This window comes from Coenobita brevimanus, chromosome 29 (assembly GCF_032717465.1).
Source record: "Coenobita brevimanus isolate Jiangsu-jjx chromosome 29, ASM3271746v2, whole genome shotgun sequence".
NCBI lineage: Eukaryota > Metazoa > Arthropoda > Malacostraca > Decapoda > Coenobitidae > Coenobita > Coenobita brevimanus.
Genome location: NC_136982.1, coordinates 39,572,042 through 39,585,846, shown reverse-complemented (window position 1 = coordinate 39,585,846; position 13,805 = coordinate 39,572,042). Strand labels below are relative to the sequence as shown.

Here is a 13,805-nt window from a genome sequence, read left to right as displayed (position 1 = left end):
TAGTGTCTTATACGAGGAGTACACGCGCATGCACACTTGTATTTATGTACCTGCGAGCAATAATGTCCACATCAGTGTCTCCAGTCCCCTGAGGGAAGACCAGTGATGCTAGGTCCACGGCACCCATGAGGACGCGAGTGTACGCCTCCACCTGCAGCGGCGTTGGCGTTCCGTAGTGCAGCGTCCGTGTTACGTCCGTGGTACCGTCTGAAGGAACACATATCGTTACTTTATTCGCTACTTCTTGACACATCACATAAATTTTCTCAAAAGATTCATAAGGAAGATTTACTTACGAGGTGTCCATGAAGCAACGTCCACGTCTCGTCTGTTGTTCTTTATTCATTCTCTGTTCACTGCTTTAGATGCTACAAATATCAGGAAAAAGGGACACGTAGAAGATGAATAAGATGTAACAGTTAAATATCATGTAACAGAGAGGAAAAAAATGAAACAAATGGATATACTATGTGCAAAGGAAAATATGGGAGAGAACTTAAAATTTTGTTGTTTGAGGAACGTTTTAGACAACACAGGGCACATCACAGTCTCTCTTAAAATAGGCTCAGTGTAGTCCCAACGCTACAGAAATACAAAATCTATGTTCTTTTTTCTGGCTTCCCTTCCACTCAATTAAAAAAATACTCCTGCTTTGATCTAGCTTGTCTCGCTCGCCATATACTTGTGCTATCAGCAAATCCAAACATAACCACCAACTCCACCTACAGCCTAATCTTTGTACTGTCCGCTGGTGTCGAGGAGGTTGAGAGACTCAGGGGTGATATTGCTGATCTCCTCTGCTCTATACTTTTTTTTCTCTAACTTCATGATGATCAGCAGCCCCTTTCAGCTTAATTAATGACCAGTTGTAGTAAATTTGGAGAATCGAGATCACTAGTAACCAAGGAGACTCATCCCTACCTCATATCTAAAGGTCATAAACTATTACGCAAAAACGATTTACAGAAGCCCAGTTCCGTCAGGTGAAAACAATGCGGCTGTACTGCACACTTCCCACCACCTACGTACGATATCAGGAAACGTAACCAACAAACCCTCTGCCTCCCCCCACAAGCTAACCTTTGTACTGTCCACCGGAGTCGAGGAGGTAGAGAGAGTCCGTGGTGATCTGCTTGTTGGTCTCCTGCACCGGCTGGTAGTGGATAACAGCGCCGTTGGACCCAAAGGCGCTGATGGTGGCGAAGGAGATGCCCATGAAGTTGTCTTGCTGGGCGCGGTACTCCCCTAGGCGGCTGGCGGCGGACATCTCACTCCAGTACCGTCCACCCTTTACCTGAGGGACACAAAGGACTGTATTAATCAGTCATTACACACACACACACACACACACACACACACACACACACACAAACGCACGCAGACGACAGTGCCCTTCCACGCCCTTCCCCTCCCCCTCCTCATTCCCTTTCTTATCTCCTTTCCCCTCCCATTCCTCTGCTCCTCCTTTCTCTTTCCCCCCTTTTTCTTTCTCTTCCTTTCCCCTACATTCCACTTCATCCCATTTTCCTCTTGTCTTCCCTCCCTATACCCTTTCTTCTCACTTTCTCCTCCCCTTCTCCCCCTCTAATCTTCCCCCTTCCCTTTCCACCCTTTCACCCTTCTCCACATCCCCTCATTCCCAGGAGTGGTGCAGTGGTGGCATATTAAGTTCGCAGTTGGAAGTCCTCAAGTTACATGCTCGGGCCGGTCAGACTGTTAGACAAAGTTTGTTTCATCTTTGTCCCTCTTCACTCGGCAGTAGATTTAGGGACCTGAATGTAAATTTGATTGTTGCTTGTGTTCTAGGGGAAGATTGGAACGTAGCAAAAACTGATTATCTGTCCTACTGACCCATGTAAACTCGATAGCCACTCATCCAAAATCTTCTTATTTTTCTTTCTCTTCCTCTTCTCCTCCTCGTCCTCGTCCTCGTCCTCGTCCTCGTCCTCATCCTCCTCTGCCTCCTCCTCCTCCTCCTCCTCCTCCTCTTCTTCTTCTTTTTTTTTTTAATCATGGATTTAATAAGAAAAGAAACAAACAAGAGGCTGGACAGTGAGAATGGCAAGAGGAATGAAAAGGAAACAAAGTTATCCCCCTCCTCTCTCGCACCCCTCGCTCTCCGCCGTCCCTCCCCATTCTCTCCCCTCTCCTCTCCCCTCACCCCTCGCTCTCCCCTTTCCCTCCCCCTTCTCTTCCCTCTCCCCTTCCCCCTCCTCCCCTCACCTCATGCTCCAGGTAAGCAAGGAAGTCACAGAGGGCCACGGCATCCCTAACGTGAGACGACATCATGCCCGTCGCCTCCACGAGGTTCTTGCGAGCCTTCTTCAGGAGCACTGGAGACGTTACCTTCAGGCGTAGCGGTTCAGGCACCTGGCGAGAAAGGAAGAAAGGGAAGTAGTAGTAGTAGTAGTAATGGTGGTGGTGGTAGTAGCAGTGGTAGTAGTAGCAGTAGTACTAATAGTAGCAGCAGTACTGGTAGTAGCAGTAGTAGTAGTAATGGCAGTGATGGTGGTGGTGGTAGTGGTGACGACGGTAGTATAAGAGCAATAGTAGCAGTCGTGGTACCGGTAGTAGTGGTAGCTGTAGTAGTGGGGGTGGTGGTGGTGGTGATAGTAGTAGTAACAGTGGTAGTAGTAGTTGTTGTAATAGTAGTAGTAGTAACAGTACTAGTTGTAGTAGCGTTAGTTGTGAGATGGGAACAAACCTCCTTGGTTGCTAGTCAAACCAAAGCCTCCAGTCTGACTAAGCGTGACCATCAGCTGAGTCGCAAGGGGATAGGGATATTTATCAGATTAGAAAAGATACGAATGTGTCGTCAAAATAATTACAAACGCGTTATAGCACGTAGGTGGCAACACTCACTGCAGAGTACACAGCATAGGAGGCGCCCCCCGAGTAGGAGTATTTCCCCCCGATCATCACCTTCTTCACGTGGTTGCTGATCTTGAGGGCACGTAGGCGGTTCAGGACGGTGGCGTAGTCGCTGATGCTGAGAAGAGATAGAGAAGGTATGGCGAGAAGCGAGGTAGGGGTGTTCTTTATGCAACAGAACACACACACACACACACACACACACACACACACACACACACACACACAGGTTAAAAGCCTGCAAAAAGTTGTACTTTCCAGATAGAACTGAACAAAGGAGAGCCAGCGTTAGAATCCATTTATTTTGATATGCTAGAATATATGCCTGCCAAAGACTGAAGGTCATAGGCAGGGGGAAATAAAGAATGAGGAATGAAAAGCTGCTCCAGAACTGACCGATTGCCAATATGAAGAACTGGGGGTACAAGACTAGAGAGAGAGAGAGAGAGAGAGAGAGAGAGAGAGAGAGAGAGAGGTACTAATATCAAGGGGTAACTCACGTAATACACTCCTGGCCCTGACACTGGTTGATGTGCAGGTGAAGGTCCACTGCCGCTGTGATCTTGTTAGGGGGTACGTACAGCTCCACACCGTCACGGCTGATGATCACGTAGCTCCGGAACACTGAAAATACACATACATACATACACACATACATCCATATATATATTTACATATATTCACACACACATGAAGGATGGTTTACTGCCATGGTAACCTTGCTAGAAGCTCTGGAACACTGTTAATGGACACACGTACACATACATGTATATAAGAGTATATGTACATACACCATGCCATAGAACACATACATAGATACACACGAGCTTATATACATACTTACAGACATACATAAAACACACATACAGAGCCACACACACAAATTCGCATTTGTACATAAACAAATGCAGAAACATAAAATCGCACAAATACATATTACAGTAAATGGACACACACACACACACACACACACACACACACACACACACACACACACACACACAGCCTACCTGGATTATAGGGTATGTCAGAGCCGCGCAGATTAAGCAGCCAAGCCACCTCGTCCAACGCCGTCACCACCAGCAGGTCAGCCCCCGCCTTCACCATCTCCTCCCGCACTTCCGCCACCTTGTCCTCCCATTTCTTACCTGGCAGGGACATGGGTGGGGGACGCTGTGGTTATAGCTGATGCAAGGTTTGGTTAGTTGTTTGGCTTTGTTTATATTATTTCAACAGTGGTACCCGGCGTTGCTCAAGTTAGCTAAGTTACGGACGACTGGGGTAACGTGACAGCATCGACAACATTCCACGACCCACCTAGGAAGATTTATTGGTATTCATTTTCACTAATACTGCTTTATTTTTGCTAAATTTACATGAGATTACTTACCTATGAAATAACTTGCAGGTATGAGAGGGCATATACTGTATATCTGTATTTGTCAGTGTGCCCATCTCTTGGTTATTAATCTACCAGCGTATCTGTCATCTTTCTGGTCATTCCATTATTTTGTGGGAAATGAACCTAGGCTGATGATTATGTTGAGTTGCTAGTAACCGTGATGATGATGATGATGATCTTGATAATGACTGCAGATGAAAATATGACGAGATGATGGTGACGACGACGACGATGATAACAGTGCCTGATGGACGATGAAGCGAAGGTGATGATGACACTGGGACGTAAAATCCTGACAAAACCGAAAATGTGCACTAACCAGCAAATTTGAGTTCGTGCACCATGATGGGGTCTTCTGAGTAGGGGGGCCTCTCCTCCACCGGCCAGATTTTGTCCACCAGGTTGGTCTCCACGGCAACCAACTCGATCTTTGCCTCTGAAACAACACAAGGACAAGAGGTGAACAGGACGTCAACTCAGGGAAAGTAGGGTGCTGGCTGAGGGAAAACCAGGTCAGCACAAGGAATATAGTTTATCAGCAGAAGGAAAATAGGACTTAAACTCAAGGAAAATAATAATAACAACAACAGGTCAACACATGAAAGGGGTTTAAGTCTCCAAATGGGAAGGATAACATTAGTGGGGAAAAAAAAGAATAGGAATTATTGGTCTATCGAAAACTGGCATAAAATCATCAACAGACCTACCTGTACACTGATAATGAAACTAAATATTTGTCTAATGCATAAAAAAACTGTATAATATATAGCCTACGTATTATGAAATTATTTATTTATTTCTTTATTATATGGATTACAGTGCTTAAATTTAATTCAGTATTTCACTCCCTTCGTAACACAATGCCATGGGATGCTTCTTCATTGTAGAATTATTGTTATTATTATTATTATTATTATTATTATTATTATTATTATTATTATTATTATTGTTATTATTATTATTTTTATTATTATTATGGCTGTTACTACTACTGCCACTACTACTGTACTACTACTTCTACTACTACTACTATATATGACTTCTACAAATTTTTGTTACTGTTACTACTACTACTACTACTACTACTACTACTATTGCTACTACTACTACTACTACTACTATTACTACTACTACTACTACTACTACTATTTTTTATCAGTTACTACTACTACTACTACTATTGCTGCTACTACTACTACTACTACTACTATATACGACTACCACTATTTTTTATCACTGTTACTACTACTACCACTACTACTACTACTATATACGACTACCATTATTTGTTATCACTTACTACTACTACTACTGCTACAGCTACTACTACTACTACTACTACTACTAATATTCTTTATTATTGTTACTACTACTACTACTAGTACTACTACTACTTCACATACTAGCAAGATCGTCAGCATATGATATCCAGGTCTCTGCGCCGATGAGCCTAGGGTCCGCCCCAACCTTAGCACCTTCCACCAGCACCTGACGCAGCCACTCCACCATCTTGGGAACCTGCGGGGGGTAGATAGATAGATAGATAGATTGATAGAAAGATAGATAGATTGATAGACAGATAGAAATATGGATGGATGGGTTGATGGATGGGTGAATGGACTGATAGACACTGATAGATGGATACATAGATTGACTGATAGATAGATAGGCAGAGGGATGGATGAATGGATGGATGGACTGATAGATAGATAATCTGATAGATAGATGCATGGATGGATGGATGGACTGATTGAAAGATAAACTGATAGACAGATAGATAGACAGATAGATAGACAGACAGAAAGAAAAGATAAACTGACAGAAGGATAAACTAATTGATTAATATGTAGATAAACAGATAGCAACAAAAGTAGCAACTAGACAACGTAACAGCTAGATAGGTAAATAGACAGATATAGATACAGAGAGCTTGACAGATACGGATAGATAGACAAACAGATAAACAGATAGATAGATAGATAGATAGATAGGCAGATAGATAGATAGATAGACAGATAGACAGACAACTCATATAGATGGATAGATGATGTGTTTCTTGCCATTACTGTATTTTCATCTTAACTTGGCCCAAATTCTCGTCCTTTTTTCGTAGCTTATATCACGTAGCTCAGTGGCAGAATAAGATAATGCTGCGGCTCTGTACCCTTTCCCTAGCGCATCTTCGTGACTAGCATTACATTCTAGTGCTAATCTATTGTTAAAAGTCAATAGTCAAGATGTAGAGATGGCAAGATGTTCGTCCTATTGTAACTATTTCACGAAGCTCAGAATAAGATCATGCTAAGGCTCTACATCCTTTCCCTAGCACTTCTTCGTGACTAGCACCATATCCCAGTGTTAGTCTACTGATACAACTGAGCATTTATGATGGAAATATGGCAGTTTTAGATCAAGTTAGATTAAAAGTTTATCATCTAGGTAGTAATATAATAGAATGGTGAATATGCTACGGAACTGAAGAGTATATCGGCTCAGGGAAGAAGAGTGGACGGTGCTATGAAGGACTTACAACACAGATCAGAGTATGGAAACTGCCAATGGGTTGCATGGTGTAATATACTCTTTTCACTCTAACTTGGCCTAAAATTGCCATCTGTCTCACTTGAATACCGAACTGAATGAAGAAATTAACAAGAGAATAAGATGCTAGTCACGAAGAAGTGCTATGGAAGGGATGTAGAGCCATTACATCGTCTTTCTCCACCATTTAGCTGTGAGAAACAAACTTCACTTGAACGAAAATCTAAGCCAAGTTAAAGAAAAAAAACTAGATATTCAGAACACCTTTTCCTTAGCGATTTACTTTTCCTTAGCGATTTATTTCCTTAGCGATTTACTTTTCCTTAGCGATTTATTTCCTTAGCGATTTACTTTTCCTTAGCGATTTATTTCCTTAGCGATTAATTTTTCACAACACCTTTTCCTTAGGGATTTAATCTACACATTATACCTCCATATGCACATTTTACTAGTGAAAAGCATGTCGATACGAAAGCCATATAAACAGCATATAAGAATAAAGTGGAACACACACACGCACACACACACAATCGCTAAGAAAGATATGTTACGAAGCCTGTGTGGAGTGCGTATGAGGAGTGTGTGTGTGAGTACGGATGAGGAATATGTGTGGAGTGTGTATGAATGTGTGGAAAGCGTATGAGGAGTGTGTGGAGTATGTATGAGGAATGTGGGTGTGGAGTGCGGATGAGGGATATGTGTGGAGTGCGTATGAGTGTGTGTGGAATGCGAATGAGAGGTACAGTATGTGTGGAGTGCAAATAGTGGATAGGATGTGAGGCCTTAGGCTTAGCAGTCAGGGAAGTAGTACTGAAGCCCCAAACCTCTATTTTATAGCATTACTTTTCCCCCAGCCATCTTTTACATGGACTGTATCCCAGGGTCTGGAGGTGCAAATTGTAAAATGGTCGAAGATTCTGTCATTCTGAAGAGTCCATCTGATCAACTGATCCTCAGAAGAGAAACGTCGATGGACTAATCTTGACTTTCGGTGCACAGAAAAACGGCATCAGCTACATTGACTAATGAATTTAATCTTGATTAAATGTATATTGTGTTATAGAATGTAAAAAGTGATCGAAACTTAGGAATTTGTTCAAATAATGGTCTTGATGGAAGGTTTGATTGGCTGTTTGATCTGGTAGAAGTATGTGTGAGAATGGAATTTGAGAACAGGGCAGATGACGCATAAACGAATGGGGTAGACTGAAAGTTTTGGATGTGAGTGAGTGAGTCAGTGAGTAAAGAGCTGAGAGATAATTGAAAGTCCATAGAATATGAAAGGGCCGTATGAAATGTGTTATTATCAGTATTAGTCAAGGCTTGTTTCCGAAAACATGACTTGCCGGTGCTGTGTGCAACAGGCTGTTCTTGGTGGGCGAGCAAGCCAATGACTCTCTGTGATTTATACAGCATAGCCTCTCAGCAACCAATCACAGAGCAGCACGCATTTCCTCGGCAGTCAGCACGTGTAATAGTACTCACTAGCAGTGTGCCACATGTACGATAATTATCGTATACCTAAGATAATATTGCCTCTGGTACGTGTACGTACCATTTTCTATTATTATACAGTTTGTACGATAATTTTGGATTGAAAGCTTAGCATGGCAGTAAATTTTGAAGCACGCATAGCTAATCATGCACAGTTGTTCCACAATTGGACAGATGAGGATCTTAGGGGCTAATGTGATGGTCATCACTGAAAACATTTTTTTGTTTATGGTCTTACTGAGTTATTACCTGCAAGAGTAAGCTCATTTCTATGAATTATCTAAGTTCTATGGACTGCATTCTGTTGCTAGTCAGTGATTTTCTAGATTGGCACTAAGGCTGTTTCTTTTCCTTGAAGTATTATTCCTGTAATAAAGGATATGATTATACTATCGTACTATTATCATTATGAGATTTCATGGTATGCTCTAATTCTAATACAAAATAAGGTGATAAATATACACCTGAGTATACGTCAGTACCTTACAAAACGACTTTTCTTATTAAGATAATTGTAATGGGTAAGTTTTCAGGAAATAACCAACGCATCGGCGACCGTTTTCAAATAGATTACATCAGATTCTTAGTCATTAAAAAATAATGATGTACGATAATTCCAACGAAAATCGATAATTTTGAAGGGCCGGTACGTAATTCCCATCTAACTGGTACTCAGTTCTTGTTTACCTGCGAGAGTGTGAGTGGTGTTCTTGGATTTATGATGTTTTTTCCCGGATTTTACAACGAATACTGATATTGTGAATGCCTCTACTAGTGGAAGTGATATTGTTGCACCGTCTCGTAGTACAAAAAGAACAGTAAACCCTGGGAATTGGCACAAACTGTAAAGCTTGGCGTATTTCGGGCAACGGATAGTCTGTTAGTACGAAGACAAAACGGTTTCCTTACGGAATTCCGATGTGTTGATGGTTTTAGTAGACTTAGGTTTAAATAAAGCTACACGGCCTGTGATAGAAGCAGTTTTTCCGAGATTTGGGATTTGGGCAATTCAGATGTTCAGAACGCCTGTACTCAAAGGTTAAACAAGTGATAATAGACTAAGCCTCCCTGTAGGGATCCTGCGACTCCTGGTCGAATACGTAGCACAAGTAACTTAGCATCCAGTGCACGGTGATGTAAGCTTGGTTTTCTATCTATTTTTGGCTTGAGGAAAGCACGTAGAAATTGCAGTGAAAAGGTTACCAGTGCCAGTGTCACATGCAGAGATTACAGCCGTTCCGAGATTACGTGTTGTTGTTTGGGACACTTATTATTCGGATACATAACCTAACCAAATCTAGCATATAACCCAGAAATATAATAAAAATAAGAGTTTATGCCCCCAATGCTTCTCTATGCGCTTGCGCGGTGGTTAGTAGATCAGCAGCCCGTGACAGGAGTTACACTGTGAATTTGATGTAAAATAAAAAATAAAAATAGGTTAGGTTGGACTAAGTTAGGTACGGTATCCAAGTAATAAGAGGCCGAAACGGCACCACGTACTCACAGCACGGCTTAAATCTCAGCATGTGACACCGGTACTCCGATTTCTGACCAGAAAAATCGTAGATGTTCAAAGTTATCGCGTTTGCAAACATGGCCTATACAGAGTCTGCCTATTGTTTCTAGCTTCAACAGTAAAGCACAGGATCCTCGCAGGTGGTTCCTATACTTACATTTAAGTGTTAAGTGGATGTATAGAATATTAATGTGATTATCAACTAACATCGTCGACTTCAGGAAATTGTTCATCACTTCCTGGTTCCTGGTCACAGTTACATTGGTTGCGACCGTATGTTTGAAAATATTGATAAATATATGGTCATGGTGATGCGTACACTTTTGATAGTGTGACATCATTCGTTCTGCGATGTAATACAGGTATATGAAGTGCTCAGGTTGGAAGGAAATTTCCTTAACTTTGACGCTCATGTCTTACGTCGTTCGGTCTGGTTCGGTGATCTTTAAGGAGGCATAGGACTTCTTGTTTTAGTTTTCTTCATTTTTTTTTCTTAACTAAAGCTCCTCTTCGAATTCTTTGAGCATTAGGCCTATCAGAATGCGCTTTTAATTTTCGATTTTTTTTAATTCCTTTTAAAAGTGGTGGAAAGCAATTTAAAAGCGGTGTTTGTGTAGATTCCCTATCGACGCCGCATACATCACGAACTCGATCTTGCGGTGCGCCGAAGACAGACAGATGCCATCTTAGAATGTCATTTTTCAAGGAAATTACCCTCATTAGTGCTTATCAATCCAAACCTAACAAATTTTTTGTAACAACCCAGCCTACCATATCCTAACCAAGTGTAGCCTAACCTAGCCTGTTTTTTGGTAACAACCAAACATCCTAACCTACCAACCTGTCCCTTATAATCTTTTTGGTTAGTGATGGATCCTCTTTATACTCGAAAACGCACTTCTGTATGCCTTTACCAAGTTCCCGAATTAGTGCAAAATAGGTAAAGATTTTGTTTTTAAGAGGTGGTCCATGTCTCCTTGAAGATTACCTATCTTTCTTTGTAAACCTCACAAGCCATAGCCTACCAGTTATGCAAGTAAGTTTGTGTTTCAGTACAACTTTCGAAAAAGTTACCGTAACTGATAGGCATGTTATAATGACACCTCCCTCCCCCCCTTAGCAGTGTGATGTTAATGCCTGGGAAGGAGGGTTATATACCTTCAAAGTTTAACCTTGGTACAAATCCCTCATAAGCCAAAGTATGAAAAAAACTCTGTTGTTGGGGGGAGGGGAAGCAATGAAAAACTTTGCTGTAATCATACTTGTACAGTACCTCACACTGATTACTTTCATTACGTCTTTCAAGAGTTAGAGGAACTTCTTTCAATGCCAGCAACATGATGAAGATCGTGATGATGTTTTGGAGTATGGCTAAGCAAGATGTACTATACGCATGTACCAACCTAAGTAAGTGTACCTTTCTTGTGTCGTCCTACTGTTTTTTACTTTTAAGTGTCCAATCTTTTGTTTGTTGCTTCCAGAATGTTGTAGAACATGTTATCAAGATGTTATACTAAATTAAAAAAAACAGCATAAATGGCTGTTTTGAGTGGCTGACACACACACACACACACACACACACACACACACACACACACATGGAGCATTCTGAATGACGAGGAAGTTGAGGTGAAAAGTAGATGCTTCGAGCTGCATAATAATAATAATAATAATAATAATAATAACTAATATTATTAAAGAAACAATCACAAAGACATCTTTTGCTGGATCAAAGGTATAGCAGTGTCAAACTTGAAAAACTGGAAGTCTCTTCTCCCTTTATTTTTTCTTTCAGCGGACTGTTAGTGATACCGTAATTCTCCCACTTTGCTCTTTCTCTTTCCTTGTTACATGATCCTACTCCTACCTCACCCCATCTTTAGGTGGGAAAAATTCAAGATGATGATGATGTACCGACTGTGAGAAGGCAAATGGTACTGGTATATACCAGTATTAACAGGGTTGGCAAAAACCAATTTTTTGTTTTGCTTTACCAAAAACCAACGTTTTTTAAGACAAAAGCTTTGTTTTTCATATTACCGTATTTCATTTTTTGTTTCTGTTTTTGTTTCAGTTATAAATAAAACCTACCGATACTCGTTAGACCCATCAGTCATTTCTCATCTTAACTCCCTGCTCCTGGTGGCGTGCAATAAAAGGCAAGGCTGATGGCAATGCAATAAATATTTGTAGGTTGCATAGGGTAGCCTACTGCAGCTGCCTCAAGTGTAGGCTAAGTGTTGAGAGATTATTTTCCTCATTGGGACTGGTGCACTCAAAACTTTGAAACACTGGGAGTGGAGATGGCTGGGAAACTGGTATTTCTTCATAAAATTTTGAACAAAGATTATAGCCTAATTTGGATGAGTCAGTTGACTAGAGGTTTTTCTGTAGGTCTGTTGGTTTGTTGAGTGATTTTCTTTTTCTAAAATACAGTATTAAGATATTTATCAGTGATTGTTCTCAATGTGCCATAAATTTACTCTTAATTAAATGTTTGGCATTCCAGTATGATGTATACCGGTATTTTTATTTTTTTTTTTTTTTGTTAACAAGGCCAGAAAGGATTTCCTTAAAACAAATTAGCAACGGTATAGATTACCGTACTGAAAGGATTAATAAAGTTGACCATTTGAGTGCTCTGATGTACCATACAAATGTTTTTGGTTAGAACATTTAATTAAAATTTTCATTTCACCTTATTATTGTTAATCCTGGTACCCGGTATTAGGAAATTAATACGACTGGACATAATTAAAAACCACAAGTATTTAATAAAAAACGGTAGAAATTATATACAAATCAAGAAGAAATGGAGTGGTAGAAAAAAAACTTGTTTCTTTGCTTGGTTTGAACCATGGTTTAAACCATTTGGCTTAATCCATTGGTTTGAAGAGGCCAACCCTGAGTATTAGCCATATTATGTTCTTGTGACTCGCTCAGCGGAATAAAATAGTTAGCCAGACTAGAATACTATACTCTTTTTCGCACTAACTTGGTCTGTAATTACCATCTCTCCATCCTGAATGCTGAGATGTAACAGTAGATTAACACTATGATGTGGGGCCAGTCACGAAGAAGTGCTGTGGAAAGGATGCTGAGCCACAACAGTCTTTTGTGCTACGGAGATACGTGAAATAATCTGCGAAAGGACTAATATCTGAGCCAAGTTATGGTGTAGTAGTATACTAGTAGTAGTAGTAGTAGTAGCAACAGCCACAGGTTCATCTGAATGTGAACCCCCGGAACTGCTGTCTAGTGTTAGGCCTACCTCTTTTCTCGAGTTCACCATCCTCCTTTCGGTGGATAGGAGGGGAAATGAAAGACATTTGTGTAGCTGGACAGCTCCACTGCCAGTCATATTGGTTCCAGCACATAAAGGTGTGTCTGCAGTACCAAGTTATGAAGTGACGAGAACTATAGAACAGTCGCGAGCATGAGGAAGCTATTAATATCAAGAGAATACTGAGGTAGCATAAACAAATGAGCATACGACGTTATAAATCACATAAAGTCGGCTTGTTTTCATACGACAGAACTGAGCCACTCAGTTTGAATAGCTACCGGTACTGGTTGCATGTAATTTGATGAACCATTGTTATGAGATACGAATGATTGTCTATAGTTGTTAGTAAAACGCACCGTGTAACCCACCTATAGTCGATTTATTTTCAGTTAAATCCATAACCTGTTTCAGCTTAGTTGATGGCGAAGTGTAGTCAGAGTGGAGGGTGGATTAGACTAGCAACCAAGGAGACTATAAGGCTCTGTGCATTTCATGCTACCACGACTTCGAATTCAACAATGAACTGATCTGCTATGGTTGCACCTGAGTAGTGTAGCTCCACAGTTTACTGAGATCCACAAGCTGCCCGACGGTTTGGTATGATATTCCTTAGAGGATGATGATGACACATTTTGTCGGGCTCCTAACAATGAACCAGCCTAAATGTTAGTTCCTGAGTAGTGTAGTTCCAC

At 40.9% G+C, this 13,805-nt stretch overlaps 1 protein-coding gene across 1 annotated transcript in view; it reads right to left on the bottom strand.

Moving 5' to 3' along the window:
* The window catches only part of LOC145395009 (uncharacterized), a gene marked incomplete at its 5' end in the record, with an annotated part of 237,831 nt that overhangs the window by 27,891 nt on the left and 196,135 nt on the right, over positions 1–13,805 (bottom strand). Inside the window, 8 exons of the mRNA XM_080268754.1 lie at positions 51–207; positions 1,081–1,294; positions 2,224–2,370; positions 2,863–2,989; positions 3,372–3,495; positions 3,882–4,019; positions 4,593–4,709; positions 5,677–5,791. Of these exons, the coding sequence (XP_080124880.1) occupies positions 51–207; positions 1,081–1,294; positions 2,224–2,370; positions 2,863–2,989; positions 3,372–3,495; positions 3,882–4,019; positions 4,593–4,709; positions 5,677–5,791 (1,139 nt within the window). The remainder of the gene's footprint in view (positions 1–50; positions 208–1,080; positions 1,295–2,223; positions 2,371–2,862; positions 2,990–3,371; positions 3,496–3,881; positions 4,020–4,592; positions 4,710–5,676; positions 5,792–13,805) is intronic.